The sequence below is a fragment of the Sus scrofa genome, chromosome 1 (genome assembly GCF_054392235.1).
Source record: "Sus scrofa isolate SSC_HxYL_T2T_F1_AM1 chromosome 1, Sscrofa_HxYL_maternal_Yorkshire_Landrace_v2.0, whole genome shotgun sequence".
Taxonomy (NCBI): Eukaryota; Metazoa; Chordata; class Mammalia; order Artiodactyla; family Suidae; genus Sus; species Sus scrofa.
In genome coordinates, this window is record NC_139383.1 from 75,571,016 (window position 1) to 75,596,829 (window position 25,814).

The 25,814-nt window shown below is 43.8% G+C and overlaps 1 protein-coding gene across 24 annotated transcripts in view; it reads left to right on the forward strand.

Annotated features, from left to right (window-relative positions):
• CCDC162 (coiled-coil domain-containing protein 162) overlaps nucleotides 1-25,814 on the forward strand; it is a 204,536-nt gene that overhangs the window by 168,548 nt on the left and 10,174 nt on the right. For 13 of the 24 annotated variants that reach the window (XR_002343788.2, XM_021090803.2, XM_021090827.2 and 10 more), the window contains 8 exons: nucleotides 9,190-9,299; nucleotides 16,596-16,745; nucleotides 18,100-18,153; nucleotides 18,789-18,956; nucleotides 21,651-21,803; nucleotides 22,025-22,159; nucleotides 22,733-22,885; nucleotides 24,401-24,610. Coding sequence is in view for 21 of the 24 variants with exons in the window: in XM_021090803.2 (XP_020946462.2) it covers nucleotides 9,190-9,299; nucleotides 16,596-16,745; nucleotides 18,100-18,153; nucleotides 18,789-18,956; nucleotides 21,651-21,803; nucleotides 22,025-22,159; nucleotides 22,733-22,885; nucleotides 24,401-24,610 (1,133 nt within the window). In the remaining 3 variants the exon portion in view is untranslated. The remainder of the gene's footprint in view (nucleotides 1-9,189; nucleotides 9,300-16,595; nucleotides 16,746-18,099; nucleotides 18,154-18,788; nucleotides 18,957-21,650; nucleotides 21,804-22,024; nucleotides 22,160-22,732; nucleotides 22,886-24,400; nucleotides 24,611-25,814) is intronic. The other 11 variants (XR_014806634.1, XM_021090816.2, XM_021090829.2 and 8 more) reach the window with 3 other exon arrangements.

A 25,814-nucleotide genomic window follows, 5' to 3' on the forward strand; every position in this document is an offset into this window, starting at 1 on the left:
CCCCAAGCTGCAGTGTAGGTCACAGACACTGCTTGGATCCTACGTTGCTGTGGCTGTGGTGTAGGCCAGCAGCTGCAGCTCTGATTCAGCCCCTAGCCTGGGAACTTCCATATGCCATAGACGCGGCCCTAAAAAGCAAAAATAAATAAAATAAAATAAATGCCAGGGAGTTCCCACTGTGGCACAATGGGATCAGTAGTGTCTCTGGAGTGCTGTGACACAGTTTGGAACCCTAGCCCAGCACAGCAGGTTAAGGATCTGGTGTTGCCAGTTGCCGCAGCTGTGGCATAGGTCGAAACTGCAGCTCAGATCTGATCCCTGGTCTGAGTACTCCATATGCCAGGGGCAGGGAGCCAAAAAAGAAAAAAAAAAAAAAAAAAAAAAAAAAAAAAAAAAAAAACTGCCAGTGGTGAGGATGCTTTGTTATCGTTGGGTATGGTTTTGAGTCTATTCAGCATGATTCAGTGTGGAGGCCTGGGTCTCCTCCCATGCTGAGTTCCTCCAGTGCAAGTGATGGAGTCCTCACTGTGCACCAGGGGTGCTCTTCTATACAGTTCTTCGACTTAGTCTTCCTGAGACCTCTCTGGGCTGGCTACATGGAAGAGGGTGATAAAACCTTGGAATTCCCACTCACTGTCTGCTCATCTCAGCAGCAAAAAGCAGTCATAGTGGATTGGGCTTCCAGCAGGGGCTGTTTCTTCATGCAGAGATCACCCTGTGTAGTCAAGGTTAGTGTGGCGCTGGGGGTTTCTCCAGAAGAAGTTAGGAATGGAGAGTATTGAGAACAGGGCAAATCTCAGGCTTGAATTTTCTCCTCTATTTCCTTCCCTCCTCCCACCTTGCCTTGAAGATTAATCTTTTTTATACAGCTTTTGAATGAGCTTCCAGTTTGTCAATGAACATCTGAAAATATGGCAGCCATACCTGGTCTGGTGCTAGTTTTTGGTAGCTTATGTCCTCCTAAGAATGTTCAAAAGCAGCTGTGGACATCCTTATGAAGCCTCAGGGCTTGCTTTACAGAGAGATGGGCTCCACTGAACAGGCTCTGCCATTCCCCATCTTTGACATTTTGGCATTGATGTAATTTTTAATTAATTTTCTAAATTTTTCTGAGCGGTTTTAAGGCCAACTGTCTCCAAAACAAAGGCATATCTCCCAGGAGTGTGGGAAGAAAATATTAGAACTTATAAATAAGGTCTGTATATAAGAAGTCCATGTCACACTCTACACTGAGATATCCTGAAGTGACCATGGGGAATAATAAGAAACAGTAGAGTTGACAGTTCTAATCCTAGTACATGCATATCTTCAGCCACATTATGCAGTTTAAAAAGATAACCTAATCATATCAAAGAAGTCAGACAAAATATTTTAAAAAGTCACTGAAAAGTATTGGGAATGTGAATTCAGATCCATTCTCATTGATTGAACCTCACCCTAGCTACATCATGCTTTGCAATATTAACCACTGATAGTATTGGAGATAGTTATGAATACATAAACAGACATATATTAAAGGTGAGTGAACAAAAATGTTTTTCTTGAAGGAAGCACAATCTAAACAATAATCCAGCAATTCCCCAGCAATATGCCCTGGAACACTGACTCTCAACATGTTAATGCAGTAGTTCTCTCAGCTGCCCTGGACTAACAGGCTCATTGGATTACCTGAAGCTTTCCATTTCCTTGGTAACACAAGCCAGCAAAGTATCACTAATCACAGGCTGTGGGTTGCGTATGTTTACCTAGCATCATTAATCATTGTTTACTTCTAAACTGTGCCAGTTTTACTTGTCATTGTGTTTGAGTTTAATTATTATATAAACCAGCAAAATAGTACAACGAGATCTGCTCTGTAAAACCTAAGTTGAAATAGATAAACTGTGGTACATCCAGTCAATGGGATATTATGGGACACTAAAAAGAAATGAACTACGAAGTCATGAAAAGACATGAAGGAAGCTTAAATGCATATTACTAAGTGAAAGAAGCCAACCTGAAAAGGCCTTGTGCTCTCTGATTACAGCTATATGATATTCTGGAAAAGGCAAAACTATGGAGACAGTAAAAAGACCAGTAGTTGCCAGCATTTGAGAGAGGAGAGAAAGATGAATAAGGAGAGCACAGAAGATTTTGGGGGCAGTTAAAGTCTGTATTATACGACAGTGGTGGATACATGGCATTATACATTTGTCAAACCCATAGTTTCACAAGAGTGAACCATAATATATATTATGGACTTTGGATGATAATGATGCATCATTGTGGACTCATCAGTAATAGCAGATGTACCACACTGGTGGGGCATGTTGCTCATCGGGGAGACTATGTGTTTTCTGTTAGGGTGCAAGGGATTTATGGGAAATCACTGAACTGTCTGTTCAATTATCCTTTGAACCTAAAACTTCTTTTAAAAAAATGATTGGGAGCAAATAATGTTACAAAGTTTCCCTTACTTCAGACCTTCTCAGAGCCTTTACTATCATACTGTGCATTGTAAATCTCCAGAGAGAGTATGGAATGTTCTTTAAATTTATTTGACCATAGAACCCTGTTCTTCCCTTGGGACTATCTTTCATCAACTCAAGGAACCAATGTTCTGAGGAGCGGTTTGAGAAACATGGGAGTACAAATTCAGACATATGCTTGAAGCAGTGAGGTTTTCAACTACTCACTGCCCCCTGCCATCCCACTGGTTGAGAGAACAACCTTGATTGGCAGTGCCTTCAAGTTTCAGTTCTATTTTGGCTTAGGACCCAGGGGCCACTCAGGTACAAAGGGACTGGTTGTGTTAGAGAAATGAAGTGCTACCAAACCAAGGTACCCTCCCTAGAGAGAGGGGGCCAGGTGGGGGTTGGGTATTCAGAGAGGAAGAGAATGGAAGTGGTTTGGTCACCAGGAAGCCAAAGTTTCCCCCAGTCAGTGACCTGGGAACAGAGTGAGAGGGAAGAAGAAAACTTAATTGAACCCCCAGTGTGCTGTCTCCCTACCACCTCCATGCTTCATCTTAAAGCCATGAACACACACCCACTGAAAAGGGAACACATTTGGAGACCACCAACACCCTCTGGCCAGGAACTACTTCTCTTGGATGAATTCTCCTCACCCTGACTTCCCCTGACTCCTGCCTACAGATGCAGATGCATGTCTGAATTCAAACTTGGGAGGAAGAAGCATGCTGGGAAGATTTCCCAACACTTTGGTAAACTATTTACCCTTTAGGTGAGCCCATAGCTAAACCCCACACCAGTTCTATGGGCATTTGCCAGGTGAGGGTTCCCAAACTAGAAGTGTGTGGTCCCTCACCAGAGACCTGCCAGGAGAGTACCCTCGAAAAAGTATGCAGTTTTTTGTCTGAAAAATAGAAAGCTCTGTCCTAAAGTTTAGACTTATGAAATTCCTAAAACATCTTAAGAAGCATAAACTTCTAGGAACATTAACTCTTGGATTTTTCCACTTCAACTATGTTAGGACAGTGGTGATATGTCTAGTCACCTTTATTGTCCTAAAGAAAAGGCAAAATCAGATTTATATGTTTATGTTGGAAAGTAGCCAATTGTAGAAGAAATGTGGAATCCCTTTTGAAAAGCTGAATCTCCAATAAATATCAATAAGCGCAAATACCAGAAGTTCATGCTCTGTCATATCCACGTTTCTGGGAGGATTTTGCTGGATGCTTCTTCCTCTTGTGTACACTAAGTCTCCTGTCAGAAAAATGAAAATATGAGTAGGAAATGTCATCTAAAATTAGAAACAGCTGGGGACAGGAAGAGGCTCATGGCCAGTCCCACCCTCAACAGAAAAGGGAGTGTGGTGGGGTTTGGCTCCCACCTATGACTCCATAGGTCTCTCTTAGTTTCAAGACTCCCCTGGAGTGAGAGGCAGAGAGAAATAGGTGAAAGAGAGTAAAAGGTACAAGCTTCCAGTTACAATATAAATGAGTATCAGGGACAAAATGTACAGCATAGGGAATATAGTTAATAATATTGTAATAACTTTGTGTGGTGACAGATGGTAACTAGGCTCATGGTGGTGATCATTTTGTAGTGGACAAAAATACCATATCACTGTGTTGTGCACCTGGATCTAGTATTGTGGGTCAGTTATACCTCAGTTAAAAAAAAAAAAAAAAAGACTCCCTTGGGGTCATGCACAAAGAAGTAGGCCTTACCCAATATGATTAACATACCCAAGTACTTTTGCTCTTCCATATGAAAGTTAAGGAGTGTTGACATAGTTTCATTGTTCCAGTACTGTCATATTATTTTTAAATTCGATTTTATTCTTTTAACAGGTTCATAACTCAAAATGATATAGAAATATATATGTTTAGAAGTCTTGTTGCCATCACTGATCTTCTGCCACCCTTACGTAACCATTTTTTTTTTTTTTAGTTTTTAATGTATTCTTTCAGTGCTTTTTATGCATGTACTAGTTCGTTCTTATATTCACTACCTATTTGCCTAAGCACCTACTATTTTGTAGGCTACTATACTTTAGGCACTGTTTTGAGAATACAGTAGTCCCCCCTTATCTGTGGGGGACATGTCCTAGGACTCCCGGTGGGTGCCTGAAACTGAGGATGGTATCAAACCCTATAGATACTATGTATTTCCTATGCATACATACCTATGATAAAGCTCAATTTATAAATTAGGTACAGTAAAAAATTAACAATAACTAATGATAAAATAGAATAATTATAACAATATGCTGCAATAAAAGTTGTGTGAATGTGGTCTCTCTCTCAAAATATCTTATTGTACTATACTCACCCTTCTTGTGATGGTATGAGATGATAAAATGTCTTTGTGATGAGATGAAGTGACATGAATGACATAGGCATTGTGATTTAACATTAGGTGACTATTTTTTAAAAATTGAAGTATGGTTGATTTACAGTGAATAGAAAAATGATTCAGTTATGTATATATTCTTTTTCAGATTATTTTCCATTATAGGTTATAACAAGATATTGAATATTATTCCCTGTGCTGTACAGTAGGACCTTGTTGTTTATCTATTTTATACATAGCAGTGTGTATCTGTTAATCCAAAGATCATAATTTATCCCTCCCCTCCTTTCCCCTTTGGTAACCATAATTTTTTTTTCTTTGTCTGTGAGTCTGTTTCTGTTTTGTAAATAAGTTCATTTGTATCACTTTTTCAGATTCCATATATAAGGGATGTCATATATTTGTCTTTCACTGTCTGACTTCACTTAGTATGATAACCTCTCTGTCTATCCATGTTGCTGAAATGCCATTATTAAATTATTTTTATGGCTGAGTAATATTCCATTGTGTGTGTGATTGTGTGTGTATACATACACACACACACATATATATACACATATACACATATACATATATACATATATACATATATACATACTACCTCTTCTTTATCCATTCATCTGTTGATGAACACTTAGATTGCTTCCATATCTTGGCTACTACAAATAGTACAGCTATGAACTATACATGGGATGCATGTATCTTTTCAAATTAGAATTTTCTCTGGATATAGGCTCAGGAGTGGGATTACTGGATGGAGCATATGATGATTCTATTTTTAGTTTTTTAAGGAACTTCCATACTGTTTTCCGTAGTGGCTATACAAATTTACATTCCCACCAACAGTGCAGAAGGGTCCCCTTTTCTCCGTCTCTAGTATTGGTTATTTGTAGACTTTTTATTGATGGCCATTCAGATTGACGTGAGGCGATAATGTCCTTGTAGTTTTGATTTGCATTTCTCTAATAATGAGTAATGCTGAGAATCTTTTCACGTGCCTGTTGGTATGTATACATCTTCTTTGGAGAAACCCTATAGATACTATGTAGGTCTTCTGAGCATTAGGATACTATTCACCTTCTGATGAAAGGTCAGGAGGAGGACCACCTGCTTTGGATGATCCTGGATTATCAAGCCATTATAATATCTAATTGGATGTTAGGAGCAGAATGTGTTAGTGGTTGGGGATAATCAGGCAGGATGGTGCAATATGGTGTGAGATTTCCTCATGCTACTCAGAAAAGTGCTCAATTTAAAACTTATGAATTGTTTATTTCTGCAATTTTCCATTGAATATTTTTGGACTGGAGATGACCACAGGTAACGAAAACTGAAGAAAGCGAAGCTGTGAATAAGAGGCGACTACTGTACATCCTAACTATCACGGGGGAAAAATCCTTACTCATGGAATTTATCATCTAGAAGGGGGTAGACAGACCATAACTGATAAACACAAGAAAGAAGAAAGTAATGGAGTGAGAAGGATAGTGGTTGGGAGGTTTAAATGGGCACATTGCTTTTTTTTTTTTTTTTTTTTTGCCATTTCTTGGGCCGCTCCCACTGCATATGGAGGTTCCCAGGCTAGGGGTCGAATTGGAGCTGTAGCCACCCACCTATGCCACAGCCAGCCACAGCAATGTGGGATCTGAACTGCGTCTGCAACCTACACCACAGCTCACGGCAACGCCGAATCGTTAACCCATTGAGCAAGGCCAGGGCTCAAACCCGCAACCTCATGGTTCTTAGTCAGATTCGTTAACCATTGCACCATGATGGGAACTCCAGGGCACACTGCATTTTTAAACAGGGTAGTCATGATAGATTTCACTGAGAAAGTGATATTTTGAGCAAAGTTGAAGATGAGGAAGTTAACTGTGTGTATCTGGTGGAGGGGGAACATTCCAGAGAGAAAGACAGCCCATACAAAAGCCTGAAGCAGAACAGCAAAGACCCCAGTGTGGCTGGAGTGGAGAAAGTGAGGGAGATTAGTAGGAGGTGAAGTCAGAGAGGAAGTGTTGAGAGGGTGACAGATTGTGCAGGACCTTGCAAGGACTTTAGTGTTTACTCTGAATGTGATGGGGAGCCTGTCTCAGATTTTGAGTGACATGATCTAACTTATGTTTAAATAGAATCTCTCTGGCTGCTATGCTGGGAAGAAAGGATAGATGAAGGGAGAGGCTGATTTTTGAGGCTATGGCAATAATCCAAGCAGGAGGAGATGGTGAATCAAACAAGGTTGGGAGCAGTGAAAGTATTAAGTGGTCAGATTGTGGACCTATTTTTGAAGTAGTCACTGATGGATTGGGTGTTGGGTGTGGGAAAAAGAGAAGAGTCCGTAATGACGCCAAGATTTTTGACCTGAGCAACTAGGAAAACTGAATTGCCGTCAGTTGAGATGGCAAATTAGGAGGGAAGATCAGAGATTTAATTATGCACAAGTGAAGTTTGAAATGCCTTTCAAACATCCAAGAAGAGATCCAAGTGGGTATTAGATCTAATTTTGAGGGTTGTCAGTATATAGAAGGTATTTAGCCATGAGTCTAGATGAGATAGCCAAGGGAGTGAGTGTAGATAGAAAAAAAGAGGTGAGGAGTTCTCTTCATGGCTCAGTGGTTAACAAACTCAACTAGGATCCATGAGGATGCAGGTTCGATCCCTGGCCTCGCTCAGTGGGTTCAGGATCTGGCATTGCCATGACTGTGGTGTAGGTTGAAGATACAACTTGGATCCCATGTTGCTGTGGCTGTAGCATAGATAAGTGGCTGTAGCATAGATAAGCAGCTGTAGCTCCGACTTGACCCCTAGCCTGGGAACTTCCATATGCCTCAGGTGTGGCCCTAAAAAGCAAAAAAAGAGATGAACCAAGGGCTGAGTCCTAGGACACTCTGATATTAATAAGAACTGGGTGGGATGAGGGGTTGGGGGGTGCTGGGAGGAGAACCAGCAAAAGGGACCTACAAGGAACAGCAAGGTAGAGAATAACTAAGACAGAGCAGTGTCCCAGTGTCTGGTGATGGAAGTTTCTCAAGCAGGAGGAAATAACAAATTGTGTGAAGTATTACTGGCAGTCAAGCAAAACCGATGGTTTTAGCCATGTTGATGTCACTGATGTTTATGACAAATCAGTTTCAGTGGAGTGGTGAAGGTAAAAGCTTGGTGAGTGAGTTTAAGAAGGATTTTGAGAGAAGTCACGGATAATAAGCATAGACATCTCTTTCTGAGAGTTTTGCTAAAAAGGGAGCAAAGAAATGAGGCAAGGAGTTTTCTTGTGGTGCAGCAGGTTAAGGATCTGGTGTTGTCACTGCAGTGGCTTGGGTGACTACTATGGTGCCAGTTCAGTCCTTGGCCTGGGAACTTCCACATGCCATGAGCACAGCCAAAAAAAAAAAAGAATAAGAAGAAAGAAAAGAAAGAAAGTGAAAAAGAAATGAGGCAAAAGCTGACAGAGAAAATGGGGTCAAGTGAAGGATTTTTAATGTGGGATAAATAATGTGTGTTCTTGTGAATGATTCAGGAAAGAGGGGAGAAGTGATTATATCAGAGCTCAATTTTTGGAGTTATGACCTTTATTATATTTTACATATATATATATATGTATATACTTTCTTTAAAAACATAGCATTTTATATCCACTGTTTTGCATTTTGCATTTGCAACTTAATAATCCGTGGTTCTTTTACATAAGTACATGGAGAAATTTCTCTTTTTTTTACAGCTGCATGCTATCTCAATGGAAAGATATACCACAGTTTGCATCCTGTTTCTAGTTTTCTATGTCCTAAACGATGCTACTCTGAATAACTGTGTATATAACTTGTCACAGATGTGTCAGCCCTGTTGCTGCTTCAGTCAAGGAGCTAAAGTTCATAGTCTGCAGCTCTCAACATTTTTAATCTGTGACTCTTTTCTCTTTTAGATTTCCTCCCCTTTTTTTGTTAACTCTATATTCAAATAACTTTGCCTTTTAACACCAGGAATGTACTTAAGCCGATAAATATAATAGCTCTTCATTTACTTCTGATAGTTGTGCTAGATCAAAATAATTGTTGAGATACATATAGGGACTTGATGAAAGTAGATGTTATATATGGTCAAAAATAACTTTTGATTTGGGATTTTTAGTTATGGTAACAGAATATCGTTAACTGGACTTGAGATGCTTTTCCAGATCTTTTCATTAGGAATCTTGTTAGAGAGCTTCCTTATTCCCATGTTCTGGAGGATCCTGTGTCCTCAACCATCTCCTTCTCTCCCCTGCCTCAGCCATTAGTTTTTGTGTATTTGAAAATGACAGCTTGTGTCCAGTGTCATGTTTCAGCAAGTTGCCATCTTGTAGCTATTAATGGTTGTTTGATGTTTCCTGATTCTGGTGATGGTATGTTTCTCCCCCTAGATCTTTGGAAACACCAAGTCATGAAAGAAAACTTTTCATTTATCAGACCACAAATAGTTGAAAATTTTGTACAGAGATTACTGGAGAATTACCAGGATGGTGGACTAGAGGTATGTATTGAAAATTAGTCATTCTAGAGTGTGGTTTGCTTTTTTAAAACAAAAACAAAAACCCATAAACCGAAAAAAGAAAGATTTTCCCCTGAGCAACTTCGTAATGCTTCTCTTACTCCCTTAGAGTGAAAATAGGAAAGCTGGAGCTGAACTCAAAGTGATAATCACATGGTACCATTTTAATTTTGGAAAAAGCCTGATTCCTAATCAAGATGGGAGAGTAATTAGGATATGTATGTTGCCTAATTTCAGATTTGGCCAAATTTTAAAAGTAACCTTGGAGTTGATTTATGAATGAGTTATTTTTAGCAAAATTTCCTGTTGTCGATTTTTTAGTACAAAAAGTTTTAAAGAGAAAAGCTAGAATAACCTATGGTATCACTACCTAGAAAATATTTCTTTTTTAGCCATGCCCACAGCATGTGGATGTTCCTAGGCCAGGGATTGAACCCATACCACAGCAGCAACCTGAACTGTTGCAGTTACAACATGGCATCCTTAACCCTCTCTGCCACAAGAGAACTCCTAGAAGATATTTTTTAAATGTATCATATGAAAAAGATATAACAGTTCACAAAAGTAACATTTTCACCCGTCCTCCACTCCATCATCTCCAGTTTCCTCTCCCAAAGGAAGCCAGTATCAACAATGTGTGTGTAGGTATTTGAATCCCTAACAACTCTCTATAATATATATTTAACAATACAACACGTATACACACTATACACACAGTCCTTGAAGTTTTCAACTGTTTACTATTGACAGGAATGCCTTTCTAAATCAAAAGAATCTGCTAAAAAGGCAGGATAAGAGAGTATATGTGGCTATTTGCCAAATCAGCATTTTTAGGATCTTTAAAAAATTAAGCCTAAGTGCAGTAGGTAGCTATGAGTCCAGTTTCCTTTGAAATTCAGTCATTTAAAAAAACCTGACTTAGCAAAAAAATGTACTTGATGTTGTAAAACATTTTCTCCAAATTTACGTTTTGCTAAGCTCTTCAAATATTCCCTATAATTTTATAATAAACATTCATACTTATGAGGCAGAGAATTCACAAGCTTGATTAGAGATACATTCTTCCTCAGAATTTGGTGATTTTACACGTATTTGCTTTAAACTTTCAATTATACCCAATGTGGTACTGTGTGTTCTGATGAGGGGGTGATGTGTTTCCTTCCGGGTCCTTGCAGCCCAGCAGTTCTCACCCAGAGGTGATGGGGGTGGGGGGCATGCTCGGAAAAATGTTTGAATCAAAAAATTTTGTGGCTTTCCTTAAAAGGAAGGAAATTCTGACACATGCTTCATCATGGAAGACATTCTAAGTGAAATAAGCCAGTCACAAAAACATAAAAGCTGCATGATTCCGCTTATATGAGGTAGCTAATGTGATCAAACTCATAGAGACAGAAAGTCTCGTGGTGGTTGTGAGGGGCTGGCAGGCAGGGGAATGGGGAATTAGGTTTAATGCATACAGTTTCAGTTTTGCAGTATCAAAAGAGTTCTAGAGATTGACCGCACAAAGGTGGGAACGAACTTGATGCCACTGAACTCTATGTTTAGAAATGGCTAAAATGGCAACTTTTGTGTATATTTCACCACAATAAAAACAAGCAGGAAGTTTGTGGCTCAATGTTTCCTCATCCCTTCCCCCCACACCCCAACATTGAGGACAGGATCTTCTAGGAAAGAAGTGTGGTATTAGCAAACAGGCACAGCTGAAACTCAGGGCACACTGAAGAGGATAGTATCTGCCTGTGGCTGTCTGAGGATAACAGGACCCCAGGATGTTAGGTCCGTCCAAAGTCTGTGGCTGGTGGGCTTCTAGTCTCCTCTGGATCATCTGCAGTGACAGGGAACTCACCCGCTTTTAATCTCCATCCCCAGCCTCTACACCCCACCAATCCTGGCAGTTTTTTTTTTTTTTTTTTTTAAGAGCCCTAGGTGTGACATATGGAAGTTCCAGGGAGGGGTCGAATCAGAGCTACAGCTGCCTGCCCACACCACAGCCGCAGCAACGCAGGATCTGTGCGGTGTCTGCGACCTGCACCACAGCTCACTGCAACACCAGATACTAGTCAGATTCGTTACCACTGAGCCACAATGGGAACTCCATGACAGCTCTTGTTTCAGGCAGCTCTTACTAAGCTGGATTTGGCCTCCCCGCATCTCCGCCATGGATCCTTGTTCTGTCCCTGGGACGCTACCGATCATGGTTCTGACCCCTCACAACAAGCCTTTAGATATCTGAGGGCAGCCAGTCAGAGAAGCTCAATTGGCATCATTTCTAGTATGTGTGAATCCTCTAAAATTATAAAGATGGGCCGGTACTGGGAGGACACACCCAAACAGGTGCCCCTCAAGTGGTGAATACAAAGTTACCCCTTCCTCAGTGGTGCAGCTCATACCAGGGCACATGGCAGGGAAATGGAGCAGGCACCATGCTCCCCTCACCTGGGTGCCTCTTTGTGGAGCAGACTGCATGGACATGCAAGGAGAGCCTGAACCCAGCCTTCCCTCCTTCACGCTTCTCTGAATTCAAGGTTGTCTGACCAACCAAGAGTGCCGTGTTCTGGGTGCTTTGCTCTCATTAACACCGATGAGTGTGTTGGGTTTTGTCACAGCTGGACACACTGGGCTAGTAGCCACCTGCAGCCCACACATGGCCTTCAGGCATCCTGCTGCTGCCATATTGTTAGCCTTATATCTGTTTAGCTTGGTCCACTCTTCAAACCTCTTGAAATCTTTAAAAAATTTGGATTTTTATCATCTAACATAGTCTTTCCCCTTCCTTCAGTATCCTCATTTGAGTCATTAATAACCAGTGTATGACAGGACAGGTCCCAAGCTCTGTGCCTCCCATACTGAGTCCCCTCTCAGCTGACCAGGTCCTTTGGGGCACAGTTTTCCAGTGACCAGAAGCTCATCTGGTTGTCCTGTCACCTAGCTCATGTTCTCCATTTGTCCAAAAGGATATCATGAGAAACCTTCTCAGATGTCCTGCTGAAATCCACATACACTGCATCTGCTGTATGTCCTGAGGGAAAAGGTAAATCTGATCTGACCATTCTTGAACCCATCTTGGCATCTAATAATTTTTGCTTCCTTCTCCAAATTTTAGAACACCAACCTTTCACAATCAGTTCTAATATCTAGGCCAAATTTTATACCAGACACCTAAAGTTAGAGACTGACCTTTTTTGCAAATCAGAACTATAATAGTCTATTCTGTGGATTCTAGAACCAGTTGCCTTCATATGTCAAGAGTCAGTCACTCATTCAGCAAGTATTTATAGATCTATTTTTTTTTCCCCAGGCACTGTGTTAAAGATACGAAGGCCAAAGGTAGAGTTGCTGCCATCAAAGAGCTAATGGGAAAAGTTAGGTGGGCCAGTCATGTCTGGGAAAGGCACTTCATATTAAGCACTTGGACAGAGGCATGCCTAGGGTGCTATGTGAGCTCAGAGAAGGGGGCACAACCCAGCTAGGGGTTGGGGCAGGAAACGGTCAGGGAAGACTTCCTAGAGGAGGTGTTGTTTGGGCCAAGTCTTGAAGCACAAGTAGGAGCTGGCCAGAGGAAGAGGAGCTAGGGAGGGAAGGCACAGCACTCTAGGAAGGGAGTATAGCAGAGTTCAGAGGAGGACACTGCCAAGGTAGACAGGGCCAGATGTTGAATGGCCTTGTGGGAAATCCTTATGAGTTTGGATTTCATCCCAGAGTTAGTGTAAAGTCACTGAAGCATTTTGTCAACAGAGGTGGGTTTTAGAAACATCTTTGCCTGATTTTAGATAGATTGTTATGAGGGGTTCTGAGATGAAGCAAACTACAGAAGGACAATTTTCCCCCAACAGGGCCAGACTTTTGCCATAATGAGGACTGGCATCTGCCATGCTTCACCCAGGCTGGCTCTCCAGAAGGATTCACGGGGCAGTCTGCTGCTCTTCCAACCAGTGCCATCCAATACGGTTCAAGTTTAGGTGCTGGTGAAGGAGGCAGCCCACTGGAGGGCAGTGGGCTAAGGTCATCACTCCAGTTCTTTTGGAGCCCAGGGGCCTACCTTAGAGGGGAAGTTGGCAGATGAAGCTCCTTGGTGCTGCATTTTTGACACTAGAGCTGACATTTAGTGACCTAGGAAGGCCAGGGTGGATTGCAGAACAGCTTCTGAGAAACACATTGTTCTGAGAACTCATGGAAGGAGTGTGCCGAGAGAAGCACATAGGCTCTGGTCCCACAACAGATGCTGCTCAGGTGGCCCCAAGGCTTTTGTGGGAGACCCAGTGCTGTCTGCAGAAGCAAAGCTCACCTGGAGAGAGGGGACTGCTGAGAACTGGGAGTCTCCCTGCTCTTTCCATCACCTGTCATCCACAGCTTCCTGTCTGCCCCACTCAGCCATGCTCCCCATCCCACATGTCCATTGCAGATACTCCGGCAGGGCCCTTGTCCCCTCTCCCTACTTCACGCTCATTTCCTATGTGCCATCCGCTTGAGCTGATCTTTCAGTCCAGCCTCCCAAGACCTCAGCTGAGCCACTGGGGGAAGGAAGCAGCACAGTTTCTCTGGCCTCTGGAGAAACTCAAGGGGAGTCCTGGCTGCTCCCACCTCTTTGGTCTAACACAGACTCACCCAGAACTTCCTTATCCTTCCTTGTTGGAACAGTGTGCTGGTTCAGAGGGCCACTGTGGTTTGAGTCTGCATTTCTGATTGTTTGGGATCCTGTATCTGCAGTGGCTTTGGTGGCATTAGTTTGCTCTGCTAAAGGGCTGTGGAGAGCCTGTTTGCACGCTCAGGTTAGGGCATTGCTGTCCCGGACAGTGAGGCGTGAGTCACTGTAGCTGACTCCAAGCACTGGGCCTGCCCCATCTGGATGAGGTCACCGGCCACACCCTGCTGGCCTTGAATGTGGTCTCATGACTTCTCAAGGCCTCATACTTTCATCACACTCAGTCCAGGAAGTGTTTCCTTTGTCAATTCTAATTCGTGTAGCCTGGCCCTTTCACCGTAAACAAGTCAGGGTCCAGGGGATGTAATCTTGATGTCCTTCGCCTTGGTGTCAGCGGCTGACTCTTGGCTGTCTTACTGCTCACTTTCAGGGACAGGATGTATCACCCTCACTCCCCTGCACCAGGGACCTCTTGAGGAGGCCCTAGTCAGTAAATGCCCAAGGCTGAGCACCTCCCCTGATTGCCTGGCTCCTGCTCCGAATATCCCCCATGAGCAGAGGTTTTCATCTGCTGTTTCCATTCTGCACATCTTGAGTGCATCCTGCCAAGCTGCTACAGTTGATAGCCTTTACCAAAGCTTTGCTGTTTTAATTAGTATATACAGTATTTAAACATATATTTTATAAGCAGTTGTTTTAATTGTATATACATTTTATGATTATTTTGGAAAATAGAAATATGATGTGTTAGAAAATATACTCATATTCTCACCCTCAGTGACGACCACTGTTATTATATTGGTGTATTTCTTTACAACTTTTTTTATTCATTCACTTTTTTTAACAAAACAAGATTATATGCCTTAAAAATTTTTTTTTCTCTTGACTATATGTTATAAACAGGTTTCCTTGTCAATAATGACATCCACAGCACAATTTTTGATGGCTGTTTAGTATTTCATCATATAGATGAATGAGATATATTCAACACACTTTAGATTATTTCCACCTTTTTTGGCCATGCCCATGGCATGCAGAAGTTCCTGGGCCAGGAATCTAACCCATGCCACAGCAGTGACCCAAGCCGCTGCAGTGACAACACCGATTCTGTTACCTACTGCACCACGGAATGCCTCCATTTTTCTTTTCTATTGCAAGGGCTACTATACAGAACATCTCTTAACATATATTTTTGTGTATAACTTTTATTATTTTCTAAAGATAAATTCCTAGAAGAGGAGTTACTGAGTCAAAGAGCATGAATACTTAAAAATCTTTTCATAGATACTATTAGTCTACCCCCTAAAATACCACACTGATTTCTCCTTCCATCAGCAGTGGTGAGTGAGCCACTTTTCTTCATGCCATCAGTACTGGGTTTTATCACTGTTAGCCATCTTTGCTAGTTTGCCTCAATAACTCACCTGGCAGAGCCTGTCTGGGCTTTCTCTGGAGGTCTGTGGCACAGAGGTTACACTGATAGGACAGCATCACTGGGATAATCAAGTCAGAGCCAAGGGAACCACCCCAGGCTGGAAGGAGAGCCTAGTTTCTGCAGTGAGATCACAGGTGGATACACAGAGAGGTACAGACACACACAGACATACCCTAATGGACACACACACAGCCATATCCACAAATGCACATGGACCCTCTCTCTCATACAGACACACAGAGACACACACAAGCATGTCAGTGGACATGCAGGTCCTAGTCAGGTAGATCTGCCCTACCTCCCTCACATCAGCTTCCATTTCTCTTGGAGGGCTGGACTGTCCTCTGTTCCTTGATGGCACCTCTTCAAAAAGGGGTGCCCAGCTGCCTGGAGAAAGAGAGGGCATGGGACTGCCTAGAGAGTGAGCACCATGGCCCTTTGACCAGATGCCCCACTTCAGAGGCCCCTCTGGCTATGCTCCAACCCCACTCTTTTCCCTAGGAAACCCAAGGCCAAGGGGACTTTCCCACTCATATCCCTGGCCCTCCTTCTGGATGATAATCTAGATACCTGGAAATCCCTGAATCCAGGGCCTCTTCCACAGATTATCCTCTCCAAAGAGAGAGTGGGCTCACCACTAGTGTGCACACCTTGGCCTGAGGGGTAGACAAGGGCAGCTGTGCAGGGGTGCTGCTTAGATGCATGCAAGCCCCCTTCATACCCACCCCCCCACCGCCCACCCCACAGAATGATGTGAGGTCAGAGGTAAGAAGCAAAGGGGTCAAACTGTGAACAATGGGTTAGGGACCAGCTCCCCCCAAATCACTATATTTCAGCACAGAACTCAAGAGTAGTCCAAGAATGATGATAAAATCAAACTTGGCCTCGCAAGTCATTTTGAAGGTCTATTTTTCAAAGTTGGAAAATTAAACATTTTCATTTTTACAGTTTGATTTATAACCTTTAAATATTTAGAACACTTAGACACATGGTATGTGGGCCTCCATCTGTACTTTTGTCCCTGGCCCTGCAAATGTTAAGAGCAGACCTGAAAGAGAGACTTGCAAGGCTAGAGCTGATGTTTTTTTAAGGGGGAAGAAATGGAAGTGGGTCTCTGAGCCAAGGCAATGTGTGCTATGAACCCTGGCCAGGCAGGGCTGCCCTGGGGGAGCTGCTGTGAATGATGCCCCTTCCTTTTCAGATCACTTTCAGGAAAGACCACCTTGAGGCCTGCCTCCTTTCCCTGGGTTGCGACGTGATGGCCAGGGAACGCAGCAACTTCGAGAGCTACTCCATGTGTTACGAGCATGTGTTGGAGCATGCTAGGCAAAAGCTCTGCCAGAAGGAGCAGGTATGTTCCCAGACATTGAAGAATTGCAGTGGAGAAAGTGTGGGTAGGGAAGCCCAGGAGTCACTCCAACGAGGAAAGTTGGTCAGGGTCGGGGTAAGTGTTTTTATGAAAGAACTGAGTATAAATGAGACTGTCCATATTTCTCTTCCCATTGGCTTATTTCCTTGTACTCTGGGATTCTCAGCTGGGAAGGTGTTGGCCCTAGCAGCACTGGTTTGTGTGCTTTGGAGGTGTCTAGTGGGGAACATAAGAGATGAGGGACAAAAGCGCTGGCCCGCAGGGAAGATGCATAGCTGGCCTTTCCACTCTCAGCAAATACAAGGGATCTTGTGCTGTTCCTGAACAAGCAAAGAAGCCAGAGTCCTTGAGTAAACTGTGTCTTCAGGATGCACATCTTGGATCTCACTGATGAGACTTTTCTCAAATGAGATCTCACTGGTGGGATCCAAAAGTCACTTCTTCTGCCCTAGATTGCACCATGTTTTGAAATGGTTTGTATCAGAGGTTCAGTGTAGTCTTAGTGTGTACCTAAGAAAAATGCCAAAGTTTGAAAAAAATCAAATGAAACATTAAAATATCACCTAATGAGTCTTAGTTTCACCCCCCAGTTCAGCTTATCCCATAATGAGTCTTCTGTGTCAGTGTGCTTACCTGGAAGTTGATGATGTCTTTTGATAATGTTTTGAGTGTCTTCAAATGCAGTAGGGTGACAAGCATGGTGCTGACTCCCAGTGGAGCCCAAGAAGCTCAAAACGAAGCAGCAATAACACAGATAAAGAGGTGTCTGGAGAGTTCCCATTGCAGCTCAGAAAAAACAAATCTGACTAGTATCCATGAGGACGCAGTTTCGATCCCTGGCCTCGATCAGTGGGTTAAGGATCTGGTGTTGCTGTGAGCTGTGGTATAGGTTGCAGACATGGCTCAGATCTGGTGTTGCAATGGCTATGGCTGTGGCCAGCAGCTATAACTCTGATTTGACTCCTAGCCTGGGAACTTCCATATGCTGCACCTGTGGCCCTAAAAAGCAAAAAAAAAAAAAAAAAAAAAAAAAAAAAAGATGTAGGGGTTCCTACTGTGGCTCAGCAGGTTAAGGACCCAGTGTTGTCTCTATGAGGATGCAGGTTTGATCCTTGACCTCACTGGTTAAGGGTCCAGCATTGCCATGAGCTGTGGTATAGGTCACAGACAAGGCTCAGCTGTGGCCCGCAGCTGCAGCTCTGATTCGATCCCTGGCCTGGGAACCTCCATATGCTGCGGGTGTGACCCTAAAAAGACCTAAAAAAAAGAGGTATCTGGAGTGTGCTGTACTGAATAAATGTTTGTGTTTGCTTGTGCACTGCTTTCTCCTCTTCAGGAATTAGACATTATACGAAGAGGTCAGAGTCCACCTGAAGACAATGCTGGTCAGGTAGGTCAGTTATTATTAAAAAGGTTCTCTTCTCCATTTCTCAAATCCACAGTCTCAGCAGTAGCCAGAATGGGACTTCCTGGTGTCATTTTCTTATGTAGAAGTCCTATCAAAGACGGGCCCACTGTGGAGACATCCAGGGAGTGTGCTTGCACTTTTTAAGCAATGAAGTGTCTTTTTCTTTTTTTTTTAATTTTTGGGTGATTATTTTTGCTGTTGGTTTTTTGGGGGGCAGGGACGGGGGCGGGCCTTGGGTTTGTTTGTTTTCTTTTGAGGCCAACATGCTTTCTGAGGAAGAAGTATTTAGACTGAGGTGTCAAGGGAAGGCCAGTTTGGAAAAGGAAGCCAAGACAGTTAAAGTATTGTCTCCAAATGAAAAGTGGTTAAGTAGCACCTTTTCTGGGTTCACTTATTCAGCATCCATTTATTGACCACCTACTATGTGTCCGAAACTAGTCTGGGACCCTTGAGCCAACCTTAGCTTCTTCTGCTCACCTTGCACAAGAGGATATTCACCTACTTCATTAGGTTCAAAGCAAAGTGCAAATTCAACACTGGTATAAAGAACTCTTTTTGCAGTGGCTGTTTGGAATTCCCGAATTATTTTCCATTAAAATAGATATTTCTGCCCCCAGATTGCAGAGCTCAGTCATAGTATGATCATGGAAATCACTGCCCTGAGAGCCCAACTCACAGATTTGGAGGAGGAGAACCTGAATCTCAAAACTCAGATTAGAAAAGAAGTCCAAGAAGAATATGAAGCATTAGTCCAAGCTTTGTTTGTGACATGTTTACACATCAAAGTAAGTGACCTGGGTCAGCCGTTTGGGCAGTCCTGTGGGGACCCAGGCGTACCTCACCCCCGTGGCAGTGCAGAAGGATTCATGACAGAATGGGCTCTGCAGCAACAAGAGATTGTTGGGCCCAAGAATTCTCCAGCTCCAGGCTTTCACTGGAGTGAGTCAGCGATGAGTAGTCATGATTTTACCACAATAGACACTGAATTTTAAATAATTTAGATATCTACCCTTTTCCTCACTCTCCTGCCATTGTTGCCATCTGATTGCTATGGAGGGAAGAGGGGAGTTCTATTTCTCCAAAAGCCAGCGGTTCATGTTACTGTTTTGTCTGTTGAATGACCATCCAAAACAGGAGAGCACAACACCCTGGGCCAGGCCAGCCTGCCTCGGTAGCAACAGGCCCCTCCTGAAAGCTCTTGGGGCAGCTTCAGAATTTGAATCAGAAATTTTCCCACTCTCAAAATGCCCACTAGCCTTTCTCTTGCATCCGGTGTCAAGGAGCTGCTGAGGAGTGATGGGTGTGCATGTGCCCACAGCACTGCGGAAGCCTGTCACTTTCTTTTGATGTTGAGGAAGCTGTGAGATGGAGACCCCATGCCTGAAGTGGGCCATCGTGGATCCTGATCCAGCTGCCCCACAGTGAGAATTTCAGTAAAAAACTAACATCCCTGAGTCCCCAGCTTCCCCTTTCCTACTATTAGATGTTCCCCAGAGCCAGCCCCACTTGGGTCCTTCCCTCACTCTCTCTCCTGGGGGACCCCAGGGGGTCCCTGGAGTTGTTCCATTGAGCAGTTTCCACTGAAGTTCTGCCTTGGCCTGGTCATTCCAGAGAGGACTGGCCATTCTGTCTTACTGTAAAGTGTCCACCAAATACAAATGCTTACAAATATTAAACACACATTGGCCTGGTGCTGCAGGAGAGGGTGAGAAGACAGTGCGGTCTGGAACTTGCTAAGCCATCTTTCGGGTGTAAAATTGTTGAAAAGTTTCTCAAGTTCTTTATAGCTTCTGCCAGATTCCTAAACAATAAGGAAATTCTCCACTTCTCCCAAGCTCATTTAGCTCCACAAACCCCTGAAAGCAGGGAGTCCCTTTTCCACCCCAGGGTCCCAAGAAGTTGGTGTGGCCAGTGGTCAGGCTTCCTGCTGTGGCTCCCTAGCACCACCCTCCTGTCTTTTCTCCAGGGAAGTGGTTCAGAGGTGAAAGTGAAACTGACAGCACTCATGGCCTGAACCTAACCAGAACCCAGATTGGGACTTGGACCCACAGCTTTAAATTAGAATCACTCATCCAGAGTCTGGACTTACTGAGGTTCAGGTTCTTCATGCCTCCATGCAAAAGGAATTCAGCAAGAGGCAAAAAGTGATAGACAAGAAATAGATTTATTAAGATGGGATGCTTGTGGAGTTCCCGTCATGGCTCAGCAGTTAGTGAACCTGACAAGCATCCATGAGGATGTGAGTTTGATCCCTGGCCTCCCCAAATGGGTTAAGGATCCAGCTTTGCTGTGAGCTGTGGTATAAGTTGCAGACTTGGCTTGTATCCCGTGTTGCTGTGGCTGTGGCATAGGCCAGCGGCTACAGTTCCAATTGGACCACTAGCCTGGGAACCTCCATATGCTGCGGGTGTGACCCTAAAAGACAAAAAGACCAAGAGAAAGAAACAAAAAAAACAAAAAACAAAAAAACAGATGGGACATTTGTAAAAGATGCAAGTGGGCAGGCAAGGAGGCTCTGCCCAAAGGATTAGGTGGGCTACAGTTTTATCATCCAAGGTGAGTGGGGGTGGGAAAAGACCTCCTCTTCCTTTCTGGGAGTAGTGGCTCCTCCTTGGGATCTGGTATTCAAATCAGCGGAATGGTGGTCCTTAAACTCTTGCTCTTGGTCTGAACCTGAATGCAGGCCTCATCCCATCCCCTACCCAATGACTTGAGGCATATCTCACGCCTCCACTAGTCAAGCAAGTCTGCCTTGTTCTGATGGCTTTCTTGAGCAACTATTAACTTACTGTGGTCTCCCAAAGTTCCCTAGGTTTCTGTCTCTATCTATGGTCTCTTACTGGGACTTCTACAACTACCTGTGCCTACTCCATCCCTATCAAAAGGACACCCCACAGTCACCCCTCACCCAAGGATGCTGGGTCTCCAGTTATACTTAACATGAGTAAACTGTTTTGCCATAAGCTGTTAGCTGTAGCCATTCAGAATGGGGCTGCTTCATAATGAGATTTCTGCTGGAGCCTAAAGAGGAAGGTCAAGCCAGCCTAATTCCTTCCTCTAATTTATCTATTTTTAATGGAGTTTTTCGTTAGCAGCTGATGGACAGTGTTCTCATCTGGTCAGATTCTGCTGAGTCAACCTGATAAAAATCCCTAGGTTCAAATTCCCAAGTAACCCTTTGTGTGAGGGGGAGAGGGGAGATTTGGTTTTCCACCTGTGACCTGCTCTTCTACCTGCTCAACTTGCATTGACGTCTGACAACCACAGGCTCTAGGATGTGCAGGTGTCCGCAGGATGGAGTCCCACAGATTGAAGACAACACTAAAGGAGCCACTAGTAAGACCTGAAACAATACCTGACAGAGTCGTTGTCTGGGTGGCTGATGTTTCAATATGAAATCATTTCTGAAAGTTGGGTTTTAGAAGGCAAAATGACTCTTCCTCAGCTGCCCTTCCTAAACCTGAGTCTGCAATTTGCAGGAGAAGCTGGAGGAGAATCAACTTAATTTGATCCAGAAAGTATGTGAGCTCGTTGGCGAAGTAAGAACAGAAGGGATTGACAATATGAAGAACCTGAAGAAGAAGTGGGGCTCTGCCAGACCTGATGAAGAAATGCAAGAAAGCCCAGCCAAAGTATGGGATTTCATTTAGAGTGGGGTGTCAGCATTTCGTCCTAGCATCTGACCTCACCGCTCACTCTGTTTGCATATCTGTCCTGTTTCCCTGAGAAGGTCTTTTGGGGCTCACAGCACAATTGTCTCATCTTCTGGAAGGCATGTTTCTGATATTAGAATTTATGTCCCTCCCAAGTAAAGGGCTGGGGGCAGTCTTTTCTGAAAGTGAGCCCTTCTAAGCAGGAGCAGCTGCGGGCCTTGGAGCAGGACAACTGTAGCCTGGCTGCCCTGGTGTGCAAAGTGAGGAGCCTGGGCCGCTGGAGGCTGGCAGCACAGCAGGAGCGCTTCCGGGGCCAGCTGAGCAAGGCTGAGAAGGTGAGGCTTGGGGAGGAGGGGGGATTGCTGCCCTTCTTGGCTGCAGCTGCTGCCCTGGTGTCGGGTAGCAAGATCTGATAGCTGGGGAGTTTTCCTGGGAACAGGCAATATCAGAGCCTGAAGAGAAATAGGAGAGAGCCAAAAGCAAACAGCGAAGAAGCAAATGAGAGAACAGAGCAGGAGTTTAGCACAAAGGGAAGGGAAAAAATGGAGGGAGATTTACCAAGTGCTGGCAGCTTTGTCGAAACACTACAAGTCTTTGAGTTTCAAACATGATTACCTGAGGAAAATGAAGTAACAATAAGGGAAAATCTACTTTAAGGCAGATTGAAACCAAAGCACATATCAATAGCAGTTTAGAAACTTTGACTTACTGTTTCTGAAACTCAGTATTTACTCGGATTTGTCACACTGTTCTTATTTAAAATCAAGGAGGCAGTGGCCAGCAGGAGCTCTGTTCTACCAGAAAAGTTAAAGCATGATGGATGATTAAGTGGTTTAGAGACTGCTGGTGAAATTGAAAACATAGAAAGAAACGTATATCATATCTTCCTGTGTTTGGGATGTTTACAGGAAGCTATGCAAAGTAAAAAAGAGTGTTTGAACATCAAGCTAATGGCAGAACAAGAAGTGGTTTTACTTCGGCAGCAGTTACTGGCTCTAAGGCAGGCTCTGGCCAGGGCTCAGGCGGACAACGTGAGGATGAGCAAGCAGCAGGAGAACCAGGTATCTGAGGACCCCCTTCCTTCCTCCCTTTTAACAGGCTCTGGTGACAGGAAGCGGCACCACGCTGCCTGCAGCAGTCACCAGAGGCCACAGTGGGAATCGGAGCAGACAGCCCTGCTGGCCCCAACCTCAGCTTGCCTTCTCCCTCCTTCCCAGCCCAGAAACCATGGGTAGTGGCCATGAGGCTTTTGTTCTTATTCGTGTTTGGCTAAGATGGTGAAATATTATTCATACCTAAGATTGTTCTGTGTATTTCTCTGAGGATCTTTTTACCCAGAGGGCATCTTGGGGTCTGAGTCTCTGCCTCTAACACATTCTTTTCATGCTCCAAGCATGCTTTCCACCAGTGTGGCCCGGCTGTCAGCATTAGCCCCAAACAGAGTCTTGGCTCCCTTCCTGATGATCAGCCCCAAGTCATAACTTCAGATGTTACTGATGCACCAAAATAAAGGTTTTTTTTTTTTTTAACAGTCTAAACTCTTAATAACTGCACCAGTCCTCTGAGCATGAATGAAACAGACCCTAAGTTTAGAGAGAAAACAGCTGAGTTTAAATAACAAGCTGGGAATCCTGGGCATATTTTAAAACATAAAATGTAAAATATAATCTTTCGGAGTTCTCTTGGGGCTCAGCATATTAAGGATCTGGTGTTGTCACTACAGCAGCTCAGGTTACTGCTGTGGCATGGGTTCAATCCCTGGCCCAGGAACTTCCACATCGCACAGGTGTGGCCAAAAAAATGAAAAATAAAAAAAATTTTAATTAAAAAATATATATAATCTGTTCCTTTTGGACCCTAATCCCTTGATTATTGTAAGCCAGGTGAATTATGATCTATCATTATGTAAAGTCATCATCCAAGTATTGCTCGTCATTATTAATGTTATAATTAAGGATCGACCATCGAGTGATTGCTAATGAGAAAAATTTCAGAACAGAACCAAATTATTACTACACTTTTCCTTTTCCAACCATCTGGAAGCTATTTTGGAAGTCAAAACAGAGGCAAGATTAGCACTTCTCTCCCCCACTCACTGTACATATTGCATCACCCTGTCCCTTAGGGTTCAGCCCCTCCCATGCTATTGCGTGATAAAGGCTCAGTGGCAGTGCAAATGTAGTTTGTGATAGACAGGACTGCTTGGTTCATAAGTTTCCTAATATGTACATCAGCATCAAATTTGGGTAAGGAAAAATGAAATTGTTCAACCTGGCTCCACTGCAGAATGGCCTTATCACTCGCTTAGCTCCTGCCTCTGCTTGTTTTGTTTCTCCTCTGACTGTTGCCTCAGAGCTTACTTAAATGTCAGGCCGGCCAAGATCCCAGTGGTCTTGCTGCCTGCTGGCAGGCACAGGACAGAACAGAACACTGGGCTGTGGTACCCTGAGCCCAGGAATACTCCCCACAGTTCTGTCCCTGAGCACTAGTGGAGGGGACAGTTGCATTGGCCAACCTCTTGTTCCCTGCTGAGAAGAAAGATTGCCTTTGTTTCCTTTGGCCTTTTCCTTCCCCAGGGGCAGTTGCTGAAAGAGTTAGAACATAGAGTGACCCAGGAAGCTCTCCACCGGCAGCAGCTGGATTTAATGAAGACCTCCAGCATGGAGAAGCTCTTGGAGGATGTGGAGCAAAAAGAACAGCACCTGCAGCTCCTTACTGAAGAGGCCGAGAGGGCTTCTAAACTGGGCCAGCTCCAGCAGAAGAAAATTCAGAGAGAACTCCAACAGGTGAGAACTCCAGTGAGAGGAGCAAATCAGAGTGCACCAGCCAGAGCTGGTTCGTTCTCCCCTGTCCTTCCCGTGCCTCTCATGCCCTCACAGTGCTGTTCCTCACCTCTGTCACCCCCAGACCCACCAGCGAAATGGAGCAGTTGTTCCGGCTGCTTAGGATGAAAGATGATGGCTTTACTGCCTCAAAGCCCAGAATCTTGGCATCATTATAACCCACTTGAAAAACATATTTCCACTTGGCTTTCATCTTTGAATTAGGAGGGACTTTTTAGAAAATCCTGACTATTAATCTGAAAAAGCAGCAAGTATTATGGAAGCCGTTAGAAGGGGATTTTATTCATGGTGTTTCTAGAACTGCAGAGATTAAAAAAAAAAAAAAAAAAAAAGGAAAGGCAGAAGTGGTTTCCAGCACAATATGTTCCTGTTGATTATATCCCACAGCAAAAAAAAAAAAAAAAAAAAAAAAAGGAGGAAATAATATAAAGTACATTTGGACTAATGCAAGTTCCAACAAAAGAGACCACAGAATGTAACTCAACACAAAAGGGGAAAAAAATTACCTTCCAGGGCAGGTGTTTCACACATATTCGTTGAATGAATAAGTCACATAATTGATTCACCAGAAATTAGGAAACAGAAATCGGAAGGTTAAATGATTGGCCATGTGTTTCGAGTACTCAAGGAAAAGATCAGTAAGGAGAATTTTACAAAAATAAATAACAAGAAAGGATAAAAACTGGATTCTCTCACAGTTCAGGAGGCCAGAGTCTGAAGTCAAGGTGTGGTTCCTCCAGGAGGCCCTGGCAGAACCACTTCCAGGTCTCTCCCAGCTGCTGGGGGCTGCCCGCAGTCCCCTGCGTGTTCCCCCCCGCCCAACCCCCGCCGTGTAGCTCCAGCTCTCCAGTCCAGCCTTCTTCCCGTGTCTCTAGGTGTGGCTGTACCCTCTCCACTTTTTGTGAGCACATCAACGTTGGGTTAGGGGCCCACCTTTATTCCAGTATAACTTCTTCATCACATCTACAAAGACTATTTTCTTTCTCCCTCCCTCCCTTCCTTCCTTTCCTTTTTAGGGCCACACCCACGGCATACATATGGAAGTTCCCAGGCTAGGGGTCAAATCAGAGCTATAGTTTCTGGCCTATGCCACAGCCACAGCAACACAGGATCTGAGCTGCCTTGCCACCTACACCACAGCTCAGAG